This window comes from Perognathus longimembris, chromosome 4 (genome assembly GCF_023159225.1).
Source record: "Perognathus longimembris pacificus isolate PPM17 chromosome 4, ASM2315922v1, whole genome shotgun sequence".
Lineage (NCBI taxonomy): Eukaryota > Metazoa > Chordata > Mammalia > Rodentia > Heteromyidae > Perognathus > Perognathus longimembris.
The window spans coordinates 30,619,976-30,647,707 of record NC_063164.1 but is presented as its reverse complement, the minus strand read 5'-3'; the positions used below and the strand labels follow the sequence as shown (position 1 = coordinate 30,647,707).

Sequence of the window (27,732 nt, the reverse complement as noted above, 5' to 3'; positions counted from 1 at the left end):
CTGTTTCTGGTTTAAATAGTAAAGCAGCTATAGATATTTAACAGAAGTAAAAAACTGGTCACTGTGAAATAAAGGTATGCAGTTTTCACACAGCTGATCTTCAACAGAAAGCAGCCAGCATACCTTTTCCCAGCCACTGAAATCTCCTCCCTTCCTGCATCGAACAAATGTCTGTAGAGAGGAGATGGCAACCCAAGCCCTGAAAGAACTAACACAGGAAGAAGGAAGAGAAAAGAACAGCAGAGAGAACGAGACAGAGTCAAAATCATAGTGTATATTCTCCAGTTCCCTTAGGGAATACGGAGCTCTCTGGCTTGTAATACATAGGATATTATTACTGTGACTCAGATCAAGTTAATAAAACCCAGCCTACAGTCCAGGGAAATCTGGGTCTGATGGAATATTTCCCAGACAAAGTATTTTAAGTATACATGTACCTGTGTAATTTTGAGCAATTACTTAAATAAGAAAAGCAGAACACAGAAGATTATTCATTTTTTTGTGCTATATGGCTCCAAGATATTCTTTTTATATAATTTCCAAAATCAATTATTGAATTCAATCTTTAAAAAAAAAATGAAGAAATCATGTAAGTCACTGCGCAAAAATCCATTGAAAATCTTACATTCACCCTTACCATAGTCGGCCTAAAGCAACCTGCCATCCAAACACAGGGAGATTGGGATTCTGAATTTTTAATGAAATGTTACCAGTGCCTAAAGTGATTTGTTTCATGAACAAGAAAGTGAGAAATCCTTATCCTGAATGAAACAGAAAATTCTACCTTCTACCTTCTTCAAAACAAACAAACAAAAAATCCTGGATGATTACTGTAATATTTAAAACTAGGCGTAACTTCAGATATATCTCAACCTGCGAAACATTTCATGTCCCCTAGACTCCCTGGATTCATTTCTTTAAGTCTAAAAACATTTCCTAGCCTCAAAGTGAAGCATTTGAGTGCTCCCTTCACCCAGCCTCCTTGTTTCAAAACAATTCTAATCGTGCAAAGGGAGCCACTAAATAGCCCAAAAGAGAAGCCCAGCGCCCCTTTTTGAATTCCATGTATAGGAGGGAAAAGTTTGCATGGGTTTACTTACTTAGAGGCATAGGTGCTGGTGTGTGGGTACCCTCCAGAATGACCCCAGAGGTGAGAGCAGTTATTTGATCTTAAAACCATAGCTGTCTGATCTGGGTGAAGATGATTCAAGAAACTACACATAACAGCTACCATGAATGTATATTCATTTCTTTATTTTGTTAACAGAAGTAGGAGAGACAAACAGATCTGTTTTTGAGAGCAAGCCTGTGTTTATTATACATAGAAGGATGGCCGTGAGGAAGAGGGCTTCCCTGAGTCACTATATCAAAGCAGAGGGCGGCATCGTAGAAGCCTTTCCTTGGCGAAGAAAGGAACTGTCTCCCTCAACCTCACTTTCAATCTATATACATCAATCTTCCACATGATTATGTTTGACAGGATATAAGCTCTTGGCAGTTAACTTGTTTACAATAAATGCTTCGTTTGGGTACACGGACTGTATTTTGGCCTTACAAATATCAAACACAACCCTACAACAGTCCCATTATGAGACCGAGAATTATTTTGCTATAAATCTTTTTATTGGGGTCTGAGGGAATTACTTTGCAACTTGTTTTCCACTAACCACTTGGATCAGTGTGAAAAGAAGTACATTTATACTCTAAGACTGTACTAATTGGAATTCTATACATTTCCACAGCAGAGTATTCGGCGGCAACCCTAAATGCGTAGGTTGCTCCCCTGTTTTGCTGCGGTGGCAAAAAATACACATGAAACGAAAAGGTTGTTAGTAAAAATCATAGCATTTCCTACAGTTTTTATTTTTCCCTCCTCAAAGTCTCTTGGGAACTAATGATCATTTGTGACAACATTGGCAGACTTTCAATGGTAAGCTTCAGTTTGGGGTCGGGGGGAGTGTTTGACAAGTTAGCCATAAAAATGTGCTCAAGGCACAAACTAGCTATAAGAATGAGCTTATAAATAGAGTTCATTTTACTGAATTTTACCTATTGATTCATTTCAGAAGGAAAAACAAAAAAGTCAGGGTCATCATATCACCCCGCCCCCCAGTAAAGTAACTTGACCTGGATCTTAAATGGATAACAACTTTCCCATTTAGAGAACAATTCGATCTTCTTCTAATCCCTGAAGGATAAAGGACTTTTTATGTCTTCTAATACCACATTTGCCAAGCCTAAAGGAAAAGATCTGTGTGAAGATACCTTATAACTTCAGAGGATGGGGCTTAGCTTGGTGCTGTCCCCTCTCATGGAGGGCAACTCCACCAAAGTTCTGAACACCTGTTTTTAGGAGGACAGCTATGTATCACTGCAGACTTCCCTTGCTTTCTTTTTCTTTTTTTCTTTTTTTGGTAATTTTGCAGTTAGTACATAATTAGGTTCCTATACTAGGGCTATTTTATGTACTTAGTAGTGTATTTTTTAAGTCACCTTTATTATTTAAAGCAAGTATGCTTTCCAAAATAACCAATAGGGGAAAATTTATTCACTTTATAGTGAGATTCAAATTTATTTCCTTCTAGTCAATATTATAATTACAGGTGACATAAATAAGAGTAAATAACATTTTATACCTCTCACTTTCTAGTAAAAAAAAAAAGATAAATCATGGATTTACAAGTTAAAGTCATTAAAAATAATTTTACTTTAAAAAGAAATAAATTTCATATCATGATCAAACCTCATGGATCTTTCTTGTTAGTATAAAAAAAAGACATCCACTAACTTGAAATATGAACTAATGGAAAATTATTAAATTCACCTAAAATAGTCACATCTTTTTAAAAAATAAAAATGCCCTTTTAAAACCTTTACTATTTAATTGCTATTTACTCTGGGGAGTAGAGACATGGAGAAGGTAATCTGATGGAATAAAAAGTTTTCTTTTACTGTACAACAAAAATTCCCTCCAAGGCAAAAGGACACTATGCCAACTTCTACCCAAAATTAATATTTAGGTTTAAATTGTAAAGTCCACAAGAAACAGAACCACTAATAGACCCTTAGCTCAGTGGCATTCATCAACACAGTTAGGTTATGTGAATGTTAAAACTGAAAAAAAACCTTTGCTGACAAAAGTATTTTAATGAGAGCACTATTAACTAGACGTCTGGACTGAATAAAAAAATTTAAAGTTTTTTACTTCATATAAATACTGCCTATCTTAGTCCTCCATTTTTCCACCCATCAAAAAGTATTACACCCAAGAAAACTCTTAGAAACAGATCAAAGAAATTGTCTCCTCTAAATCTATCAACTGAACCCAACCTAGGGCTCCAACTTCACTATAGCCATGCAGTTTTAGTGTTCCACGGTAAGCAAGGAGACTGGCCTAATTCTATCACTGTCACAGAGATTTGAGGAGCTCACAGTGTCTAAAAAGAGTGACAAATACAGCCCAAGGCAAAGAAAGCTAGCCACTGACATTGCTGCTGCCTATTAGGGCTGGATCCTCCCCCTGAAAGCTGGAGGTCCTGCAAAAAGGATTCGGGATGTAATGGCTCAAAGGACTGCTGATGAGAACCAGATCCTGTGTGCCCAAGTGACAATCCATGTCATTCACCTGAGTACAAATCCAATGGTGGTCACACAGGGAAATTCAAGTGCACCACAAGCCTATGTGTACTAGGAAAATGCAGGGTGCTGATTATTGAGCCTCAACTTTCTTTCCCCATTAGAATGCTTAGGACTATAGGAAGAGGGGGAACATCAGGCCAGGGACCAGAGCTAATCCTCACACAGTTCATGACTTCTGACTTCCATTTCCCACAGGGTGAAGAAGAAAAGGAGGTAAGGGTGAGTATACCTCAGGTAGATTTAAGAAAATGTGATGTCCAGGTAGATTTAAGGAAATGTTACGTCCTCACCGTATATAAGAAGACAAAGTCAATACCTCTTTTAATGCCTGGGCAACTACTTCTCATGGCTTCTTTCTTAACTTTCCAAGGAAGAATGAGAGCCAAATGGTCTCTTCCCCAAGACAAATTTTGCCTAATAAACACTACAAAATAAGAGAAAAACACTTGGATTATTCTATATCTTTTCCAAGACTAAAAAAATTGTACATTGTGTGACAGGTCCACCTCATTTTTCTTAATGATGTTTTTATTATTCTTTCACTCAATTAAAGCAGAAATGGATATTGCATCTTCTGACTGTATAATTGTTATTGTAATCTGTTTTCGATCACTGCTTGGGAAATGGGTCCAAAGCAACATAAACTCTCCACTGCCTCAAAAGACAAGTCATTTTCTTTTACTACGACACTTATTGAGACATTTATCATGCTGCTCTGTTACCATCTTTGGATTATGACAAAAGAAAGTTTTTGTTCTGTTAACCATATAATAATAACAATACTTTTAAAACATTGGCTTTTGATATGAATCTGTCTAATAACCTCTTAACTATCTCAAGTTTACTTTTCTTTAGGTATACAAATACTTGAAATTAAAACAATGCTGTTTTAATACAGGCATAACCAGAGAATCTAAAGTATGGTTATGTTTACTGTATCCAACTGAACATTTCTCAGGAGTACTGGGTACAAATTTTATCTCTTTGCAAAGAAAATATTTTCTTCTGCTAAAAAAAAAGTTATAATGAAATGGATCATTGGTTTTCTAACTAAATACAAAATGAAAAGATTTTTTTTAGGAAAAAGGTAACTGTGGTAAACATGAAATTCAAGGTGTTTTTTTTTTCCTATGAAAAAATGCTTCTAAATCACTTCTGTCAGACCTGAGTGTTGTAAAGATGTTTGCTCTCACTAAAGCCCATTCCTACTATATCTGTGCAAGTCTTCAAAGGCAACAAAGACTCTGGGCTCTGTGCATTTCAGTCACTGTGCCGCCATCACACCGTCGCTCTAGTGCAGAAGCCATCCGTTTTTATAAATAGTACCTTACAGTGCTGCCCCTTCAAGTCTGATCTTTGTTGATCTGTTACACTATAGTTTAGTAATCAATTGTGCTAGGACAGGACTCCACTCAACAATGGTATCACTAGTAAAGGGAAGAACTCAAATCAGCCTGATGCACTAGCACATGGCAACAGTATCGGAAACAGCCCAAGCTGAAATATACTTCCCCACAGGACTTGTATTATTGTAATAGATTATAGCCATAGTTGCTATACACTAACACTTAATTATTTTTAATTTCTATTAATTCCTTTTTTTGCATTTTAGGCATCTGTTTAAAACTAAAACATCTACTAGGTTTCTTTTCATTCTCTTTCCTTTTTTTTTTTTTTTTGTTTTGAAGGCATAAGCATCAATTTAGGAGAAAAAAAAATAGCATGCCATATACCCAATCACTATAATTACACAGCTAAGGCACATTTATACATAATATGTCTTCCTACCAATTTTTTAAACTCTAGAATTAAGTAAAACTTTGCAAATATGGTCAAATGACACAAGTTCTGCAAGGCAACTTCTAATGCCTTTCACTGACACTTAATTATACTGATTTTGCCACAAATGTTAAATCACTTGCTGTTAAAGCAGCTAAACAGTTCAGTTAATTGAAAAAATATATATGGATAGATTTCTATGAAGTTAAAAACTATCAAGAAACATTTTTTGCAATAACACTGCAGCTTGTCCTGCTTCTGGGGCCTCCTTCCATGTAAAAGGAGAAAATAAACATTTTGTTGTTTAAGAACAGCAAAGGAAGCAACATGACTTCAGAAAATGGAAAAGAGCACACACTATTGGGCTACATCTGTGTCTTTTGTGCTTATGTTTGTGTTTATCTGTGGATCTTCGATTGGCTTTGTTTTAACTCATACTTCAATTCCACTCAGGGTGTTTACTTTGACTTTGAAATATCTATCACATTATCCTTATGCAGTAGGACGATAAATCCTTTGTATATAAAGATCCATTTTAACACAGACATTTTCAAAACCTCTACTGAACTTTAAAATTAAAGAAATTCACAGCTCTCCTTACTGGCACCCTAAATTCAGGCTGGAGAGCAGTGGTGATTAGAAGTGAGAACAGATCCATACAATCTAAGTCAGCAGAGGGGAATTACTCATTTTCAAATGGCTGTGAAGAAAAGAAGGAAACTAAAAGGCGAACTCTCTCCTTCATTTTTTTGAGCTAAGCATAAAGGTCTCCTACTTGAAACCATTTTCAGTTATTTCCTTCTTTTTTTTTTCTTTTCAAAAAAATAATGAGTTAAAATGTATGGGTTAGGTCCAACATTTCACGGCTGTTCTTACTCTTGAGGAGTCGGGGGGAAGGGGATGTGCTGCCAAAGCTTCTGAAAAGAGAGTTTGGGCTGCTAATTTTCCGTTCACAAAATCTAAATTCTCCTTATGCATCTCACACAACTCATGAAATAATATGAAACAGTATTATATCACTGCAAATTGAGACATTTTTATCAAAATAAAGAGTAGTGATGCCAACATTTCATTTGTCATTTCCCACTTGTCACTTCTCACTGACAAACTGTTACACACACAACTTTTGTCAAATGCTCCATCTTTAAATATGTTCCAAAATGCCATTGTATCTCAGCATTCATGTAAGGAAGATAGTAAAAATTACTATTACTGTACATTAGTTATAACATCTCTTTTTAAGGTTACTTATTAAAGTGAAAAATATAAAGGATTCATTATAAGCTATATGCTATGGAGGATGAAGTTTAGTTTCCTGAAATACAACAAACTATGTACACAGTTAAACCTAATGTGGTGTTATTAGTTGTAGGAAACTTTCTATAGTGGTGAGAAACCTGTAGTAATTTTATCTCAACAGAAAACCATTAAAAAAAGAAAGAAACCTCTTAAGATGATTTTACTCAAAGAAACAAATACAATTTGGAATTCTAACTCTACTAACATTATTATGTCTTTTCATTATTTCCATATAAATGATTTCTATACTAAACTATTTTTATTTAAAAGGAAGTTTTTAATCTGTCCAGAGAGGATTATCTATCCTTACTTCTTACTATCTTGTCAGCTCTACACCAAATAATTACTCTAGTCTTATCTGGAATAAAATTGATTTCTGTACCATTAAAATGACTCAAATCAATATTCTTAGTATGTAATAAATGATGATTGGCCTGTTTTGGCTAAAACATATTTTTTAAGAAGAAAGAATCAGCACAGGATAGATGTACAGATTCTACTGGTTAAACCCTCAGAACAATGACAATATTACTTATTTTCTGTGGGGGTTAAAAACAGATGTCTTAAAAGATATCTCTGTAGTTACCATACTACACACACACACACACACACACACACACACACACACACACACACACAGACTGAAGATCTTGAATATAATGGTCAGTGGGTTTCTGCTGATGGAACATAAGACTTCCAAAATTACTTGAAACACCAAATTATGCTCAGGACTTTGAGGGGCGGATACCCTATGTTCTGTTTAATGTGTATGTTCCATTGCATATATTTTTTTAACCAAGTATATCTTTATTTTAATAACAGGCCTAAAGGACTAAAAACACTTTAGAGAAGGGCTATTTTTCTACCTCAGCAAAACTACAGAGGACATGCTAGATTGTTGGATGACCCAAGAGCCTAAGTTCACTCTATTTAAAAGGATTTAAACCTTTAAATTTAAAAAAAAAAATGGGTTGGAGAGGAAAATTTTTCTCTTTTGAAGCACTGAGTCCTTCCTACAAAGGTGTTCATCCTGATGGCGTTCATCCTGAGAAATAGAATGTTCTTCATTTTCTTTTCTTTACAACTATATTTCTATATTTCTAAGTACCTTAGACATTTCCATATATAAATATCTATAGTCTCATATCTGCGCTCCTTTCAAACAGTGAAATGTGTCTCTATTACTGCTAATGCAGTGTCTACACCTGACCTGAACCACCTTTCTTTGACTCATAATCAAAAAGGAAATGTTCCACATGTAGACAATTAAACTAACTGCTGTTGTACATGATGTTCAGCTCCAAATGAGGCCCTCACTAAGTCTTGATCACATTTGCTTCCCTACTTGAGTACATCAGTGGTACAACATAACGATTTCCCCCCTTGCAATAAGACAGTTATGTTCTTGAAAGGGCTGCCAGGTAGCAAGCAGAACAGATTTACTTTGGTGGACTAGCTATTAGATAACTTGGACCTCAGTAATATCAAATGATTACTTGTAAACAATTCATTTGCAAAGATAAGCAAATGTTTTCCAAAAAAGAGCAGGTATCTCTGTAAGAGAGTCTCAAAGTTTAAATATTTTCCCCTAAAATCTAGAACAGTTAACACTCCTCCCCCACCAAAAAAAATCATAAAAATTCATAGAAAAGTGAAAAATATCAAAAAGATTTCTGATGTTTAATGCCTCCTATCAGCAAATACACCATCTGGTAGATTCAGGCGCTGTTCATTCAGTTTAAATAAAGCTGTCTGAAAGTTCTTCTTTAAGCCAAACATTAAAAAGCGAAAATGCCTATGTTAACAATGAATGGAGCACAATAATTTATTGCTACTAAAGCACCACTGGCCAGCACCTTCCAGCAGCCTAGGAAGAAGGCAAAGCGCCTGGCTTCCCTCTGGAAACCTGTTTGGCATCGCTTTCATTTTAGGCTGAAGGTTGCCTAGCTCAAGTATTCCATGCAGCATAGACAGTATTTTAGGTGCTTATGCTAATGGTGGTTAAAAAGATCATCTGATTCTTATTTTCATCATCCTTAATAATCTCTTCTTTTTCTGAGTCTTCAAATAGATCTACAAGGTTTAATCATCAATTTCACAAATATAAATTTCCCTACCATTAATCATCCTTTTTCAAAATCCTTATGGAGTGAATTACTAGCTGAGAGGGGACGCCAATTCTAGTAAGTGAATGTTACCCAGCAGGGACATAAAGCTGTCAACACCATGGTGCTCTTGCTTGCTCTAAACTCTCCCCCAGCCTTTATATGTTTTTTAAAGAGATATTAGCCCTTTTTTCCCCCAGAAGACCTTCTATAAAATCTGACTGTCATACACATCTGAGAATTATATTTTACTACATACATGCTTTGAAACACATTGTTTAAATAAAAGCAAGACCATCCTAGAAAGTGTTGGAAAGACAAAACAAAATGAATCTTGTCTAATAGTCTTCCAAAGCTACCACGTTGTAAACAATGCACTAACTTTTAAGTTCCCTATTAAAGCATAACCCTAGAGACTCTGATAGAGTATGCACTACTTCTACTAGTTAAATTCAGGCACTAAAACAACCCGCTTTTTTATGAATACTTAGTTGTCACCAAAAATCAAACTCCTTCTGCCTAAAAAAAGTAGAACCACAATAGAATTTTCTAGTTCAACCTATGCATTCAAAAATATATATCTACCTCACTGTTATCCAAAGCTGTAAGAAATACTGTTATTTTATTGAGCAACCAATTAACTTACTGATTTCCCTTATGAGGGGCATGGTAAAAGTTTTAGAGAAAAAAGGACACTAAAGACTAACAAAAAATTATGGAGTTTCCAAATTGGGGGTCTTTTTTTTTTTTTAAATTTATCTTATTTAGCCCATCATTATAACTGGCATGGACAAAACTGCAACATCTGAAAATGACAATAAGTGATGTGAAGCTATATTTTTGTAGTTATCTATGCTTATTATATGATTGCTTTATGAAGACAATGTAAGCATAAGGCTGCAGGAAGGGAGAAATATAATCTATTTTACATTTACTCCATGTTCAAAGAAAAAAAGGCATTTCAATTAGAAAGTACCCTAACAAGAAATATACTTTAAACATTTCTTAAAATTTAGAATGTTCATTTTAAAAAAGGGTTGGCTTTCCTCCAATCTATATACATGATTAAAAGTTACAAAGAAATGAAATTATTGACCTTAATGTACATTTGGAAACTATATAAACTTAAGCCCACAAAATAATTATTAACATTCAATAAGAAAGCTTTGTACTACAGAAATTTTATATCCTAAGTTGTTACATTTTGAAATTCCCCCAATTAGCTTCTTTCTAAACAATCTATTATTCTATATAGAATTAAAGCTTTCTTTTTAAAAAAAAAAAAAGTCTTTAAAAATCCTCCACATAGAACTATATTAACTGGTTTACTAGGATTATAACTGATGCATATTAAAACAAAATGTCATCTTCTTTTCAGTTTGAAAGACATAATAAGAACTTCGATATTACTAAATTAAGTTAAGCCTCAGAGAAGTGACTAGGAACTTATTAAAATAAATCTATTGTTTGTGTAGACAATAATTTTAGTTTGATTCAAATTTCTAGCAAATAGCCAAATGTGAATTATGGTCCAAAAAATTTGAAAAGCAATCACTATTTTGCACTAAAGATATTCCCTGGTCAACAGAAAATGGCAGTTTCTTTCATAGTTCAATACAATATGCAAAGGTGGAAAAAAAACACAACTCTGTTTGGAGGTAACCCAATTTCATCCTGAAATGTTTACTACTCGTTCTATTCAGGAAATCACATTAGGTCTTCAGAACCTGACATTGCAAACCCACATCTTCTTATACATAAAGGCACTTTTAGAAAACACTACATCCAGGATTTGTAATACACACACACACACACACACACACACACACACACACACATCCATCCCCACCAAAGATTATCAGCATTTGTCATTATCATCTAGAGTTTGGTCCTACCATATTTACTATATCTTATCATATCATAATTATATCATAAATACAGTTGTAGGAAAAATTCAAGGCTATTGCTTTAGCCTCAGATCAACAAATTAATAAACCCCACTCTTAAAAAGTGGGTTACTAAACTAACAAGTTTCCTTTTGGTTCATTGGAATATATAGTCACATCCCCAAACTGAAAGAACATAAGCCACACTCAGTAGCCAAACATGTTTTTTTTTTTTTAATTCCTTTAAGAATGGAGACAATGAATGCTTCCCAAAGTTATGATTAATACACAAAATATCTACCACAAAGAAACAAATTACAAAATAAGTAAAAACAAAAAATTTATTTATTAAATGTGTATTTTTAACTACTTAAGAGAGAATAGGCATTTCAAGTGAATCATATGTTTCAAAATACACCCAAGAGACACAGAGAATCTGGGGATGGGAGTTTATCACAAAGTTTTGCCACTGTTTTGTAACATTTTATGATGGGCAATATAAAGAATAATATTAAATTAACTATTAGAAAAAGATTAGAAAAATACCTTACAAGTGAACAATTTTAAGGAGTGATTTACCCCAAATACACACACACACACATACACACACACCTGCATACCATGTATAATTATTCACTTTACATGCACATACAACTAGGCAGTTGGCATGCAAATCCTAAAGTATTGCAATGTTTAAATTTCTCTCTTATCTTTGCTTTGCAAGATTACTGTAGTGGCCACTTTTTTATGTAGTAAAACAAAAGCAAAAGACTATCTTTAAATAATGTAAGTTCCTGAGAGGAGAAACACAGATGGGTAATAAGACTATCTTGCTATGTTCCCTTGTTCAGTAATTTATATAACAAAGTTACAAATGCCTGCGTCTAAACTTTACAAGCAAACAGCATTAGAGCAGCTAATGACCTGAACGACTTGCCAAGACTCTTTATTTCTCACTTGAAACGCAGCAGTACATATTCCTAGTTGTCACTCGTTTATCTAGAAGCACTGTCCTAACTACAGAGTCACACTAACAATCTTGTGCAAATACTAGCTCCGGCATGAACTACCCCATCAAAGCCAAGACACCTAAACTCCATCCCTAAAACAGATAGTCTGAGGCAAAGCAAAAGAGTTAAATCACTAAAAAGCTCTCTAGGAAAATCTAGAAACAGTTAGCTGGCTGTGACATAAACCTGCCAACACCTCAGCACACAGTGGCAAAGTGCCCAAAAAATGCCACCCTCTGGGTAAACCACTTTCTTGTTTTAAACTTGAGATGAAGCTACCAGTTGCAGAGAGGCTTGGGCATTATTTGGCAACCTGGACTTGACTTCCTGTAATCCTACACCGAAACAGCGCCTAATCAACCTGAACCCTGACACCCGGGCCTTTATCACTGGGCCGCGGGCGGGCGCGCACCTCCCTGCTCCGGGCTGTTACCTCCCACGGCCCGGGCCACCGCGCCGTTGGGCCTCCCGCGGGCTCCCATGGGGGTGCCGTTCTGCTCCAGCCGGGCCACCTTCACCGGGGGAGGCCCCTTGACCTCTGGGCTGCCGCTCCGCCGGTCGGGGCTGTCCCGCAGGCACGGGCTCTCGCTCTGCCGCTCCATGGTGCTCCGACGCGGAGGCAAAGTTCCCACAGGCAGGTTGCAATAAAACGCACTGGGACCTAGGGAGGGGGCGGAGGGAGGGGGGAAAAAAGAGGGAAAAGCGCTCACACACCAGATCGACGTGCAGGCCTGAGGTGCGCTAGCTCCGCAGCCACACAAACTTCCTCCCCGGACTGAGCTAGCTCCCCGACGGCCCGAAGCCGATCCAACCCTCCACTAAGCGGGCCCCAAGCAGCCTCGAACTTGAGATGCTGCTACTCCGCCCTGTTGCTGCTCCCCAGGAGTCGGCCCAATGAGGTGCCCAGAGCAATCTAGACGTGGCCTGTTCATTAGGGCAGGGTTGGCAGAAAACCACTGTGGGCTGCAAAAGCCTCGCTTTCTGGGGGTCAGAGTTGAGCAAAAGGAGAACTCGGGGAGCAGACGTTCGCACCCAAATTAATCACTTGATTGATGTGCCGGGCTGGAGCCAAAGGTCAGGTGAAAGGACCCCTTGAATCCTGGCTTTTTACCTTTATATAGCAAGTACACACACACACACACACACACACACACACACACACACACATTGCATTAAAAAAAAAATCAACCCCTCCTCCCCGTCAGTAACAACCCAAAAGATTTGGAGTTATTTGTCAGAATAACTTGCATCGCAAGAGTAGGGTTGCAAACATTATTTTGGAGCGTTCTTCTCTGCATCTGATCTTGAGTGCTTTTCTAAAAAGCTCTCCCGTATTAAAACACCAGAGCCCAAAGCACTTAAATTCGTAGGTGCAGGAGCAGCCTTCGTTAACCTCAGTTTTTCAATCACTCCAGAAAAGTTTTTCTCCAGGTCGCTCGGCGGATAGCGCGCTCCTCGGAGAAACCGCCAGTCTCAGCACCCCTGATTTTGGGGGGCGAGGGGCGGAAAAAAAAAAAAGAGGTGAAACACCTAGAGCAAACGGCGCTCGCTTTGTCACTGACACCCACAGAAAGAAGAAACCCCGCACCGCGCGCAGGGCTCCGGAAAAGATCTCCCCGCACTTTGGCAGCGGGAGAGAAGTCGCTTTTTCCTCCAGTCCAGGAGACGCGGTGGGGGACGAAAGGGGAAAGGGATGCCGCGGATGCCGAGGGGGTGGGGGAGTGCATGGGATTCTAGAGTGGTTTCCACCCGCATTTCCCTTCCCGGCTGTGCCGTCCGACCGTCCGGTGCGGTTGCGAAGGAACTTAGCCGGCCGGGGCGTCCCCAGATCCCGAGCGCGGCGCGGAGCCCTCGCCCAGCATACTTACTGCTCACGGTCGGTCTGAAACTTGGCTGGCTGGGGCTCTGCCCATGGAGCAAAAGTAGAGAATCCAGGGTGGAAAGTTTCGGGTGCTTTGCTTTTGCGGGCGTTCTCTCTCAAGTCTTCCTTTTTCTCCCCTCCTTTCCCTTTCCTCTTCCCCAGGTCCTAACGTTTAAGGTCCTGGGTCAGGGTGTCTTCTTCTGGTGCGTAGATGGTTGTTATGGTGGTGATGGGGGGGGGGGGGTGAGGGAGGAGGAGGAGAGGGAAGAGGACTCCTCCAAAGGGGCACCCGAACGAGGGGGGGGAGGGAGGGGACGAGGAGGAGGGGGGAGAGGGGGCTGAAAGAGCCTTTCACACCTTCAGGAAGGAGCCCCGTTCTGGAGAGAAAGGGCTGAGAACCAGGAGGAGGCGGCGGCGGCAGTGGCTGCCGGCTCTCAATGCCGCTAGCCCGCCCGGAGGCGCGGCCCGAGCCGCGAGGCCGGTGCCACCGAGAGTCAAGGAGGCACTGGAACCCGGGAGCCGCGCGCAGGAGAAAACGCGGCGGCCGCCCAAGCTGTCACCTCCAGCCTCTGCTCTCTGGGCCGCCTCTGCCAGCAGCCAGAGCCGGACTCCCTGACAAGCCGCAGAGAGAGACACACTGAGAGGGAGATGATTATTAGTTGCGTTGAGTCATCAGGCAAAGTGAGTCCTTTTGGGTTGTCCTCGGTTTCCGATTTCTCCCCCTCCCCCTTTCCGTCCCCAGATCTAGCGCCTTCAAGATAATAATTTGGGGTGGGGGTAGGGGAAGTCTCTGGGTTATTTCGGGATGCGAAGGGGAGGGGGGGGACGGATCTAAACCCAAGCCAGACTGGTCCACCGCAATGGAGGGGAGTGGGGGTGGGGAGGAGGACCGGGGAGGTTGCGGGGGGAGGGGGACCCCGCCTGGCAGGAAATTAAACATCAATCAATCAATCGCTGTGAGCGAGGCGACCCAACGGCGGCGGGGCTGCGGAGGAGGCAGAGGGACAGGCGAGGGGGTGGGTGGGAGGAAGGGAGAGAGGAAGAGGTGGAAGGGGAGAGACGGCGGTGGGAGCGGGGTAGCAAAGACCTCGTGCGCCGGCCGGCGAAGGACCGATGGCAGTGGACTGAGTGCGGCTAGAGGCGGTGACCACAACCAGCGGGTGGGTGCGTCTGGGCACAGGCGGGCGCCAGGACCCGAGGTCTAGTCCTCCCCTCCGGGGAACAAGTCCAGGGCGCGGCCGAGGCGCCTCGCCCAGCCCCTAGGCGCACTGATCGGGACGGCGAGGCGGATGCGACTAGGCGGGTGTTGGGTGCCCAGTTTCCCGGTAAAGAGGCTCAGCTCGACGATCCCCAGGCGGCCGCCGCAGCCGGTGCTCCCGGCACGGCTACTGCGCCGCGGAGTACTTTCGACTTTGGAGATAGGAGGGCGATGGCCTCCCCCACCCACCGCCTCCGCCCACCACCCACCGCCTCCGCCCCTCCGAGCAACTTTTCCCCGAGCCTGAGAGCGTCCCCTCCGCGCCGCGCCGACCGTCCAGGACGGCCGCGCTCCGAGCCGCCGCGCGCGCCGCCAAGGCCGCTTCCTCCCTCAGAGCTGGCACGGCCGTGGGTCCGGAACAATAGCCCGGGTGTCCCGAATGGCAGGAGCGAGGCCACCACCCGCCGGGCTGTGGTTGGCACCGCAGAGGGGGGCCTTCGGGGTGGGCAGGGCGGGGTGCACCCTTGGATGGCATCCCTGGAGCGCTGGCAGCGCCGGCCACCGTCGCGAGCAGCGCAGCCCAGGCCGCCTGGAGGCCGTGGCGCGGTGGCGGCACGGGCGGTGAGGCTGCTGGTCCTCGGGCTGCAGGACTGGGGTTCTTGAAGACCCTGAGCTGCACGGGCCGGGTCTTCGGGCGCGAACACTGCCGTGTCGTGAGGACTCAGCCTTCCTCGCACCGGGCGGCCGCGCCGAAGCGTCCCCAGCGGGTCTTACGAAGGCGTAACCCAGGCACAAACTTTTGCCGACTCCCGCGGCCTTGGCGGTCCTGAGCCCGGCTCCGGCCGCGGTGCTCATTTAAGGTGGAGCCGGCACTTAGCCGAGCAGACCGGGTTCCGGGCCGCGCTTTTGTCCTTGTGGTCCCGCCTGAGCGAGGGCCTCCTTAAGAAAAAGCACGTGGGCACGGCCCGCAGCCCCCTCGAGACGCCCGGGGCGTCTACGGACCCGGGCGTAGAGAGTCGGGGATGAGAAATTGTGGACACTTCCGTGCCAACCTTGAGGCCAGAAAAGCCAGGATCTGCCGCCAGCGTCTCCAATCCCGCCAGCACACCTTGGTTCTCCCTTATACTCCCCGGTACCCCCAAGGACTTTCCCACATCAGGCTTCCCGAGTGGCAGGTCCCCCTTAAGAAGCGTTGACTGTACGGCGGCGCCAGAGGGCCAAACTAAACTCTGTCTCGGGAAACGCGCTCGGGGGCAATTCTGGAAATCAGGGGCTTAGGCAATCACCGCCGAAAGCCAAGTCCGGCAGTAGTGTGGGAGACCAGGCCGCCGTCCGTCCGAGCAGCCCCAACCAGCCCCCTCCCGCTCCCCACCCCACTGGCGCCGTGCTCGTGGCCCGATGTACTCTGAGAATCTCTGGAAGAGAAGGGGCCCCAGGTAGGAAACCTGTCCAGGGACTGGGTCTCCAAGCCCAGATACCGGTGAATTCCGCACCCCTGAGCCTCCCCGCCGAGTTCCAAAGAAGCTGCAGGCGAGCGATCGGCACCCCGTGGGGAGAAAGCCAGCGGGGTAGTAAAGCTCCCGCGGTCCACCCGGGAAGTTTGTAGCCACGTTTTTCTTTTCCTTGTTTTTCTACCTCAAATTCCGTGCTCCCCCACCCCCATCCTTAGCCAAAGAGGGTAGAGCAAATTCGAGGTCCGTGAGGGCCAAAGTAAGTGGCTTTAGTAAAAATCCGCCGGTGGTGATAGCTAAAAGGTTTTTGGCAGCAAGCAAACGAACTGTAAGTTTGATCGACAAACTTTTTTTTACAAAAAAAAAGAAAAGAAAAAACAACCCAAAACTGTAATATATCGAAATGAGACCGAGGGGTTGCAAAAACCAACTACCATTGCCAAATAGTGCATTCTCAAAATGTGGAAAGGCGCATTTCTGGTTAATATCTTAACGCTAATAACACCCTTTCCTGCCTTACCTTGGCGTTGAAACTGCGAAATCCGCCTCCAGATCAATGTCCAGGAACTTAGAAGAATTGATGATATTAGGACTTCAATACTAGCATGGTGGGGGGGGAGGGATGCAAATCGTTTAGCCAGGATCTTTTCTGTCTGATTCGTCACTATTATTATGTCTGGTGATGCGAACGGTTGGAATGCTTCAATCCTAAGTCATTAATGAGCTATTTTATAAACACCACTGTCAGAAGATCTTCATTTACATTTTGTTAAGGATCACTATGCTAACCTCACAAGCCTGTGTCAACATCATTATGAAAGGACTTAAGTTACACTCTTCTAAACAACATGGCTGTATTGTTAATCGGTTAATATTTTATAAAGTGTAAATATTTTATTATGTGTTGAGGGGCACTATTGATTCTAAATTATTAAACGTCTGAGAAAGTTATTTAAATAAAGTATACAATTAAGTACAATTAAATGTGCACTGTGGCTAGATTCTGCACCCTTTCAAATTCATCGATGTTTTATTGTTCATTTCTTAATAGTGGAAGAAACTATCAAAAAGTCTAAATTATTCAAAATCACAGCTAAAGATAACCAAGTTAGATTTGACATGGAGGAAAATGTCACATTTGATCAATTATTACCAGAAATGTATTCGAAATGTTTGTAGATTTATTTCAGTAACATATTTTGCCACTTTCTTTCGATTTAGAAGGGAATGGTGTTTCTTTTTAAAATGAACCTTTGCGATGTCTGCTAGTGTGCCTTTTCTCCTTTAGTTTTGTCGGTAATTAAGGCCTTTTCTGGTTCAAACTACATGTGCTTTTTGCTACACAATTTTGTATTGACCTTCTTCCAACTAAAGCATTATTGCAAGCATCTTTAAGTTCATCAATAAGAGATTAAAATAGTACTCTTCACATTTCATTAAGATTTTCTACTGTTTAAAAACAGTAAATAAATGTGCTGATGATTCAAATTTTTTGTTTGGTTTCGTTTTGTTTTCCTCAAAATGGTTTATCACCAAACAGTTTAAAACAAAATCACACTGGAAAAAGAATTGATAAAAGTATTTTGTCTTTTGTTTAACATTTGGACGAGACTAATTTTTGCACAGAAGCTAGTATGCTCAGTGTTCAAAGCATAAAGTGTCCACATTTGCAGGACAATTTTATCCCCTAGTTTACCTCTGGCTGACATTCTGGTAGAGAATGCACTCAGACTTTGCCTTTTCCCCCCTCCTCTTTCTTTAATGTCGCTTAATCAAAGGTCTCCTGTCTTAATTTGTTTTTAATCAACGGATCTTTCTACATTGGGCTTGAATGTACGTTTTTTTTGTTTTGTTTTGTTTTTTCCTTCCTCCTCTTTCCTTCCTATCTCCAATCAGGCCTTTCTCTTACTTTCTCTGGTAGCCTTCCCTATTAATAAACAGCATCGCTTGCTTTCTGCTTATCGCCAGTGAGGTTTCCGTGGTTCCGACCCTCCACGCAGGCTAACCTTGCGTCGCGAATGCCCGCTCCGGGCAGTCTAGGCCTACACTGGTGCAGGATGTAGAGTGTCCATGCAGAAAGTCTGTCCTGGGCCTGGACACCCTGGCCTCTGAAGGCCCAACATTCGCCCCTGGGCTCTCCAGCTTTCAAATTCGAACACCCAGGCTAAGAAGCCCTCCTAACCACTCGCTGTCCCTTAGTACTGAAAAGTTGTGCTGCGTTTTCTCCACCTCAGAATACAGGGGGTAACTGCCACAGAGCCTTCGACGGCTTTTAGGAACACAAGCCAGCCAACCCCTTCTCCCAGAGCTTGCCCGGTGGGGGTGGGGGGCGGGAAGAGGGAGGGAGGGAACCATTTCTTTCTAATGAAGCTGGATGCTCAAGCCAATTTCCGCCAAGGGTTGTCGGTGGTGAGTTGGGCCACCAACGCTTTATGGACAACGGAATGACACGGGGCTGACACTGGAGATCGGGGCGGCCAAGAAGACCAGGGTCCTGAGCCGGAATCCCCCCGAGAGGGACCGGCTTTGAAGAACAGGTCGACCTGGGATGGGCTCAGGTCCTTTGCCAGACTGCTCCAAGGAGTCTGGGGACTCACCAGAACACAGGGACACTGACTTCGTTGTTCGCACGCCTTCCCGGTTGGCATCTGGAGCCCTGCACATCAACCCGCACCAGGCAAAGATACATATATGTATATTTACTCTCGGTTCCTCCAGCCGCTCCTGGGCGGAGGCAAGCGGAGAGGAAGCCGTCGGGTCTGGGAGGTAGGGACGCTCGCTGGAGGTCCTCCTACAGTCCGCAAACGAATGTGGCCCCCTGTTCCTGGGAGATGAGCCCCGGGGGTGGTGGGGGGAGGACCGATTTCAGTTGGGTGGTGAGCAACTAGTCCCTGCTAGGTGAGGGAACGGCGGAGTGCTCAAGAGGAGGGACCGTGCACGAGTTCCAAATGGTAGAAACGCAAGCGCCCTGATAGGCTCAGGAATGGCTCCCAGAGAGGTGCTGCACCGTGGTCCCAGGTGCAGACGAGGAGCGTCAGGTGTGGGTTCCTCCTGTCCCGATGGAGGGTGTCTAGGAGGCCACTTTCAGAGCGGGGGGCGGGGGGGAAGGAGGTGGTATTTGGATGTCGGGTCCCTGGCCGCGAGGTGGGAGGTCCTGGAAGGCTCTGGGCCCTCGGAATCCGGGCCCAACCCTGGCCATTCACGGCAATGCCCACCCCCCCACACACACTGTACCCCACCCCCACCCCCACCCCCGACCGGCGGGCGACTGGATTCTGCCACTTTTTCTTAAAGGGTCGAGAGCTTAAAGGGTGGATTTCCTTCAGCAGCCGCGCAGTGAGAAGGCGGCCGCCTTATGCATCTAGCTTGTGTCTAGAAATCGACGGTTAAGGATGGAGGTAAAACACGGCCCCGGGATGCCGCAAAGAAGTCCGCGACGCCGCTCCCACCCGCCTCCACCTCGGAGCCGCACTGGCTGGGGTCGCGCTCCCGACCCGCCGCGGAGCCCCAGCGGGGCGGAACCCAAGACTCGGGCCCAAGGTGGTGGCGGAGAACCCACCAAGAGGCTCGGCCGGAGCCTCCGCCCAGGAGACCCGGGCACTGCCCGGGGTCCCGGCCTGGAGTGGAGGCGTCCCCTCCCGACAGCGCCACCGCGTGGGCTGCGGCCGGAACCTGCGGCGCCTGCGGGAGCCCACCCTCGCGCGTCGCCCGGAGCCCACCCGTCCAGCACGCGAGTGGGGAGGGGTGGGAGCTGCTCAGGGACCAAGTCCCGGGCATCCGCCGAGCGACCGCAAAAATGCAAGGGCGCGCGCAAAACATCCTAGTCTGCCGTTGCCCCCCCTCCCGCCCCCCAAAAAAATCTTTGAAAAGAAAGTACACCTGAATTGCCCAGGCCCAGGCCTTCGCGTTCCGTCCGCACTCCAAACTCCAAGCCTGCAGGCGGGCAAGCAGGCAGGCAGGCAGGCAGGCCTCCGGCACCAAACCCGTGCCCACCCCCAGCGCAGGCAGCTGGGACCCAAAGCTGCCCGAGCCCCCGAGCAGCTTCCGAAGCTCGGTAGGGCTTCGGGGGTGGGGGTGGGGGCTGCTCTGGTTTCGAACCGCTCTGAGAGGAACAAGGAACGCTTCTACGGGGACCCCAAGTCCCAGGCACTTACTGGGACCGTGAATGAGGCGAGAAGTCGGTGTAACGCTGCGGTCGGAATTCATCGGGCCTGGCGGGGAACATCGAGGGGTTTCTGGGCTGGAGTCTCGACTCCTTGAAGATTCTTGGGCACCCGCTCCATCCATGGTGTCCTGACCTTCAGTCTAAGGTGGCCATCGGAGCCTCAGTTCTTTCCCACCGCACGGAGCCCCGCAGATCTGGGCATCACCTGGAGCTGTCCCAAAGCCACGTCAGGATTTGAGAGCCCCCACGTCGGGCTTACACGACTGCACGGAGCCGGCTGGGACTTACTCCCAATACATTCAGTGCTCTCCCAGCCCACCCCCCACGCGTACGCATGCACACACAGACACACACACACACACACACACACACACACACGCACACACGCACAACGGGATTGTCAGATGTTGAAAGGTGCAAATTCACCTGATGCCCATTCAATTACAGAAGCCCCACAACAACTGCGACAACCACAACCACAATGGGAGGGAGTCCTGGATGCCAAAGCGGCCCCCCTACGAGGCCGGGACCTGATCCTTGCGGCGCCTAAGACGGAACAGCATGGCCACTTGCCTGAGTTCGAAAGACAAGCCATGGCCACTTGACCTGCTCGCCCACAACCGCATTATTGGCTGCGACCTGTTCTTAGTTTGATAGCTAGTGTTCTACCCTGGATGACTGGAGCTTTCTCCAATTGCGCCAGGCCATCATCCCTTGTCAAGTGGCTCACCTCAGCTCGCCGCTCTTCCCTTCACTCGTGGCCCGTACTTAGCCAGCGACGGTGGGTCAGGGCGCCGATGATGCTGGCTACTATCTTCCTGGAGCCAGGAGAAGGTGCCTGAGGGCGTCGCTCCGTCCAGCCTAGAAACTGATTTAAATAACTAATAAGCTCAGGGAAATTTTACGAGGGGGAACTTTTCCTTTTAGTATCAATAAAGCCTAGTAATTGGGTTTGTTGGTTACCTAAGCTCGAATTCTCTCTCTCTCTCTCTCTCTCTCTCTCTCTCTCTCTCTCTCTCTCTCTCTCTCTCTCTCTCTCTCTCCTCTCTCTCTCTCTCTGTCTCTCTGTCTCTCTCTCTCCTTTTCAAAACCCGGCAACTGATCGTGTGGAGTGTGCGGGTATAAGTGTGAATATGGGGAAGTTTGTTTCAAAAGTCCTTTGCCCAGAGAATGATCATGTCTCTGGAGTAAAGAGTTTTGAAAGATGAACTGTTGTTCACCTTGACAACAATTCAAGTCTCACGAGACAAATATAAGGGGTGGGGGCTGGAAAGAGTTTCCCATTGGATGTGATAGAAAGAAATCTGCAGTGTTTTCTTAATAGTTTGCATCCTAATTAACTTTCACTATATTCTGTTGCATGCGTTCCAATGCTGTCTGTTGTTCTCAGTAAGGACTTATATACTATAGAATGTTCCTAATTTTTGTTTTAATGTGCTAATATTTTTCAAAGCATGTTTTTAATAGTAAAGAAAAAATTCTGTCTGCAAACCAAGCATATAGCATACAAAAGGTTCCATGAACACTAACTACAAATAGCCAGTTCATTAGTGTCTGCATTGTTTGTGGCAAAAAAAAAAAAATCTCCAAAATCTTAAAGCAACCTAAGTGTGTTTGTCTCCAAACAACCCAGTTTTTTTGTAGTTTATTTAAAGACATACTAAAAACTATTATGCCAAAATTTACCTGAACTTAAATTCCTTGCTCATTCCAACATAACAAGTGTGTGTGAATGCCAACCTAAGGAAATGAGGAGTATTTCTGAATCATTAGTGTTCAGGTCGGATGCTAAGTAGTCAGTGAAAAACACATAGGACTCAGGTCTGCAAGTGAACAGGGAAGGAAAATGCTGAATCCTGAAGTGACTGGGAACACAGCCCAATACATATTTGCTGTTTTTTCGTACTAGGGGGGAAATTTCCTTCCCACTTTCAGCTAGGACAATTGTGGGCTTCCTTTAGTTTATATGGTTTTAGGCTGTGAGACCCAAAGTCGGCTAAGGGTCGCCTCTGACAGGTAACTTCTAGTGGCTATCCACTGTACATCCCAGGAGGAAGGGGGCTTCTTGCTGATCCTTCCCAACTTTGCCTCCTTCCTAACCTCTACCTTACTCAGACTCTGGGACACCAGAGCTCTGCCCCTTCTTAAGGTCACTCCCCTGCCCATGTTGTCCTTTTGCAGTTACTGGAACAGACCTTGAGCTGTGAGTATGTATCCCTCTTTTTCTGCTTTCCCAGAGGGGCACTTACTTACTGCCAACTTTCCTTTCTGCTTGCTCTCCTCCTGGTTTCTATTACTACCCCTCAGCCTCAGTGGGCACCATCTTCTAGCTTCTAGCCACCCCCACAATACTACTCTTTGTCCCCCAAGCTGGCCGTGTTGATGAAGAAGGTTATCCTCCCAGTGCTGTCAGAGTCTGAGAGAGTACCTGGGAAAGAGGAATTATTAAGAAGAAAAGTACAGAGGCAGTAGGTTAACTTAGAGCCTCTAGGATAGACACCTCAGCCTTTGCAACCAACCTGAGATCTTGTTGACTCCCTGCTTTCCCAGTGCAAGTCCCCCGTCCTGGGCTGGAGTTCGTCCCTCCTGCTCTGGAACACAGGCTGTGCCTCATTATCACCCTGCAATCTTGGATTTTGGTTTCAGTTAAGCTGTTTTCAGAGGATTATTCTTTTTCTTTCCTTGCCTCATCCTCTTCTTCCTCTTCCTCTCCCTCTCCCCCTTTCTTTCCCCCTCTTTCTTCTTTTTTTTCCCCCCTTCTGGATATTCCCTATGCCTGACTTTCTATCAGACCTTCTGCCATCTCTTCAGGCTCTATGCGCAAGAGCAAGACATTGTCTGTTTTTCTCTGTTTATAGCAGGTTTAATTAAGACAGTTATGTGCCGTGAACTTTTCAGGCCCCAATAAATGCACTTTGATTTGGAAAGTCAAATAAAATCAAATCTTAAACACAAAAGGGCTGCTGGCTGCCCAGACTGAAGGCAAACTATGCTATCCTTCTATACCAGCAACACACTGGACCTGGGAGAATTCCCTGTATGACTGACTTGCCCTGTTGGTCCAACAAGATGTCAAGTCAGGTCAGCTGGCCTCTCCAGGCCTTCCTGGATGGAAAAGGATGGATACCCAGAGTGATCCTGGTAGTGGGTAGCTAAAGAGACAGGCTCCAAGATCCAGCTTTCTGATTTCTAAAGCACTTTCCTGAGGCCTTATCCCCATTTACTCAGTCTGGTCTTATCATCAGACTGAATAAGCTGCAGAATGGAGCTGGTTTCAAAGATTTACCCAAGTTGTGCATTCAGCAGCCTCCCTCTCCCCCCCCCCTCCCCTTAGGTGCTGAAGCAAAGGAGATTTTCCCTAAATCATCAGCACTGTGAACCTCAGAAGACTAGCTTGCAAAATTTAAAGGGCTTTTAGGGATGCTCTGACTTGAGTCACTCTAAGGTAGAGGAAGGGAACACAAGGCAGTGGGGACAGGGGTGGTGGTGGTAGAACCAGAGTACAAAAACAGACATCCTAGTGTGTTTCCTTGGACCTTTTCGCCTGTGGCCTTGCCCCACCAGTGTCCTCCAGTGTATGACCTCCAGTGTATGTCCTTCCCTTCCCTCTCCACCTCTGGTTTGGGGAAATTTCTTTACTGAATTCTTAAGCCTTCAAATAGGAAAAGCAGGTAGTCAGGTTCAAAGTCTGTGAATGCTGCTCATGTAGGCCCAGGACCCCAGTACCCAGGGTTCCTGACCCCTATGCAAGCAGCTTAGGCAATAACACTGTGTGGGGGTGTAACTTCCTCAATTGTAACTACATCCATCTTCAACCATAATTCTTGGCCAGTGACGATGTCTTTGCCACCCCCTCAGATTCTGGTCCTCCTCGGAAAGCCACCAAGATGCCACCACTTTTGTGGGATGGCCTATAATTTATCCCATGATTGTCAGTAGACTGACAATCCAACAAGAGTACTCCCACTTTTGTTTTAGTGTTGGAGGCACTGGAAACCTTGTGATCCGGGCTTCCGGGAACAGGATGGGGATGTCTGCTGGGAGTCTTGCAGGGAATCGGAAGGTCTCTATGACCTTGGCAGGACTGGTTTTGGTGGGCTGAGCAAGGCTCTGGTGTAGGGGGAACCCACACATACACTTCCCTGCAACAAAACTGGGGTGTGAGAGGGTCGCGTTTGGTCTTTTCCCTTTCTTTCAACATTCATGTTCATTTCTGTGGACAATCAACCCTAGCACTAGAAGTGGGCAGCTGCTATTGCCAAAATGTCCTGGACTCCTCTGTATAGGTCAGACAGCTGGGCGTTAGAGGTAACAACCTGGTTCTTTGGGGCCTGGTTGTTCCACTGAAGTCCAGCAACCTTCTCTTGGCAAGTGTCCTCCTTAACTGGGGCTCATTTATTGCTGGCACCCTGGTACATCCACCCTGAGCAAAGCTCCAGTATGGATTGAGCTCTAGGATCCGGAGATCCAAAAGGCAGTTCTTAGTTCTATACCATGGACAACTGGTGCCAGCGGCCATTCCCAACTCTTCTAGGTTTGCCTCTGGGCAGGCAATAGGTGGCCAGGGAGACAACCCCCCCCCCCCCAGCCGCCCCCGCCTTTTTGGCAAGCTCCAGGGGCCCTGGCAATCTCTGCACTTTGTCATCACGCCGGAGTATTTGACATTCGCAATTATCTGCAAATACCTTGATCGGTTTGTATATGAAACACTTTTTTTCCTGCCTTAAGGTTGGAATCTGGTAAGTTTCAGGCAAGTGGTTGCGGGGGTGGGGGGGGTGTCCCAGGGGACCACAGGGAGGGGACCCACCCCATGAACCTGATTTCGTGGGGTGGGCCTCCAAGAACCCACAGGTCTGCAGGTCTTCCCTTGTTTTCCCCAAGGAAAGGCCTCGCAGGGCGGCAAAGAAGGCCATGTTTGAAAAGGAACACCCCCTAAATCCAGGACAGAAGGGGGTGAGCAGGGAGATCCAGCCACAGGCAAAGCTCCGAAGTTAATCATCTCGATAACCGGAAAGGTCGCTGCCTCGCCTGGTAGCCTTATCCAAGAGGGAAAACCACCACTTTAATCTGAGGCCAAATTACCTGCTCAAAGAACCAAGTGAGGCAGCCCTCTGCTGCGAGCGTTTTTCCCACCCCACCCCCCTTGTGGATTTGGGGAAACCAAGCATCAGGCCCCTGCCTCCAGATACCTTCTTGACCCCCTCCCTCCCACCCCCCTCACCCTGGGCAGTTCTTAAATCAAGGAAAGCCACCCCCAGATCCCGCACCACTTTCTCGGCACTGCAAGCTACCTGCCCACTCGCGGACAACCTACAAAGAGCAAGCAAAAGAAGTGAGCGGTGGTCTTGCTGGGAGTGGAATGGCTGAAGGGCAGAGATCGCTCTTGTTTTGGCCCCTGGTAGAGTTTAGGGGCCTCGATCCCAGGGACCACTCAGCCTGGGCGCCTCTGGGCTTGGTGAAGTCCTTTGCCGACCCACCCACGTACCAACAACTTCAGAAACATTTTGCCAAACCCCTTCCCCACGCATTTAACTTGCGGCTGTGCACCACACACCCCAGCGACTGAGTTGTCTTTCACACCTATTACTCCATTTTGCACGTTCACACCATTTTCTGGGAAAGAGGGAGGAGTAGAGGGTTAGAAAAAAGGTGTGTTGAAAAGGGGGTGGTGGCGTCAGTTTGTACATCACCATCAAGCAAAATGAAGGAGGTGCATTTTAGAAGCAGCCCAACTGCCAGATTACTGGCATATTCTGAAAAGCCAGAGAAGGAAGGGGCGATAAAAGGAAACCCGTGGAAGAGAAACCCTCCCTTCCCCACCCCGTGGCCTTCCCGCGCCCTCCCCCCCCCCCACCCCAGATCTGGCCTGCCACCGAGGCTGCAAACCAAGACTATGGAGTTGGGAGGACGCCAGCTCTCCACGGGTCGGTCTCAACCCAGTCGGACAATAGAGTGTGGGCGGCTTGTGGTCTTTACAGTCTCTGGTGGCACCCTTGACCCACGAGAGATCCAAACCAGACCGGCTGCACTGGCATCTACTCCTTTCCCAGGTCACAACCCTATCCAAAAAGTCCCAGGAAAAAACTGGCCCCGCTGGGAGCGCCTGTCGCCTCCCCTCTTTGGAGCTCGGTCTGCGGTTTGCATGTCGCAGCCCCTTTAGTTAGGCCGGGCCTCGGCTTTCGGGCAGTGAGAGTCTAAAGTGGAACTTGGAGCCCCAGGCCGAGCCAGGGCTCTGGCTGAACAGTTCTGCTTGGAGTTGGGGAGGGAGGGGACCAGGACTTCTTCGGGGCTGGGAGAGGAAGAGTGACATTCACTGTGTCTGGCTCTGTGTGGAGAACTGCCGTCCACCTGGAAGGAAACGAAGCGAGGATCCCCGCGTGGATCAAACCTTTACCCCTTGCGTTTCCTATCTTGCTTTCACGCACACATCTGTTAGGTGTGTGGCTGCTAAGTTCCAATGTCATCCCACAGAAAATACCCCCAAGGAGATTGGGTTCGACTTTGCATAGTTGCCTTTCCCAAGTTCTATTCTTCAATATTCTGGTCTCTTTTCACTCAGCCCACCTGGTGGGCACCCGGCGTGGCTCCTGCTTTGGCAGCCTTGGTGTCAACTCTCGGGTTGAGCGGGGAGCGCTTTCCATTAACCTGTGCGCACGCAGAGCTGCACTTCAGCGGGAGATTCTCAGCTGCGCACCCCTGAACCAGACGTCGACGAGAGGCTCGTAAAAGCAATCGAACCCTTGCAAACTAAACCGGCACCCTGCTCTTAAGGCCCCAAACGACTTAGCCTTTGAGCGTAGCTCAGATCCCAGAAATGAGTAGGAAGTCCCCGAAGTCGAGATCAAGGGCTGGGTCGCTCGGCGGCTCACCTCAGTCGTGGACTCGGAAGGCCTCAGTTAATTATCTCAAGTTAACTGTGTGTTGGGTCAGGCCCTGCCGTGGCAGAAATGGGGCCGGCGGAGGCGCTCTTTCCGGAGGAGTCCGGAGTCTCGGAGGGCAATCGGAGCCTCAAGGACCGGCTGGGCGCACCGCCCAGAAGGGTGTAGATCCCAGGGAAGGATCTGTGTTCCGGGGGCGGCCACTTACCTCTTCAGACAGCGGCCCACACTTTGGCGGTAACTTAAGACGCGTCTCTGAACTCCGGGGGCGAGTGGGGGGGGGGGGCTCGCATCAGGACCCCTCCCTGCACTCCGGAGCCCACCTCCGTCTCCCCCACCGCCCCCCCGCTGCCCCTACCGCTAAGAGGCAGGCGTCAGGCACTCGGTGTACCAAGCCGGTGCTTCAGATGTTTATATGCAGCTAATTGCTCGTGCTGGAAAATCCTTACCCCAGCCGAGGG

General features: G+C 46.0%; 1 protein-coding gene across 4 annotated transcripts in view; it reads right to left on the bottom strand.

Moving 5' to 3' along the window:
- Satb2 (SATB homeobox 2) overlaps window positions 1-26,825 on the bottom strand; it is a 190,346-nt gene extending 163,521 nt beyond the window's left edge. Inside the window, exons 1-3 of one of the 4 annotated variants that reach the window (XM_048345024.1) lie at window positions 26,815-26,825; window positions 13,587-16,574; window positions 12,152-12,379 (exon numbers count right to left, since the gene is read on the bottom strand). In XM_048345024.1, the coding sequence (XP_048200981.1) occupies window positions 12,152-12,320 (169 nt within the window). In that variant the 5' untranslated portion in view covers window positions 12,321-12,379; window positions 13,587-16,574; window positions 26,815-26,825. Of the gene's footprint in view, window positions 1-12,151; window positions 12,380-13,586; window positions 17,711-18,825; window positions 19,024-26,814 lie in introns of those variants that run through there. The other 3 variants (XM_048345022.1, XM_048345023.1, XM_048345026.1) reach the window with 3 other exon arrangements.
- Between the last annotated feature and the right edge of the window lie 907 nt (window positions 26,826-27,732).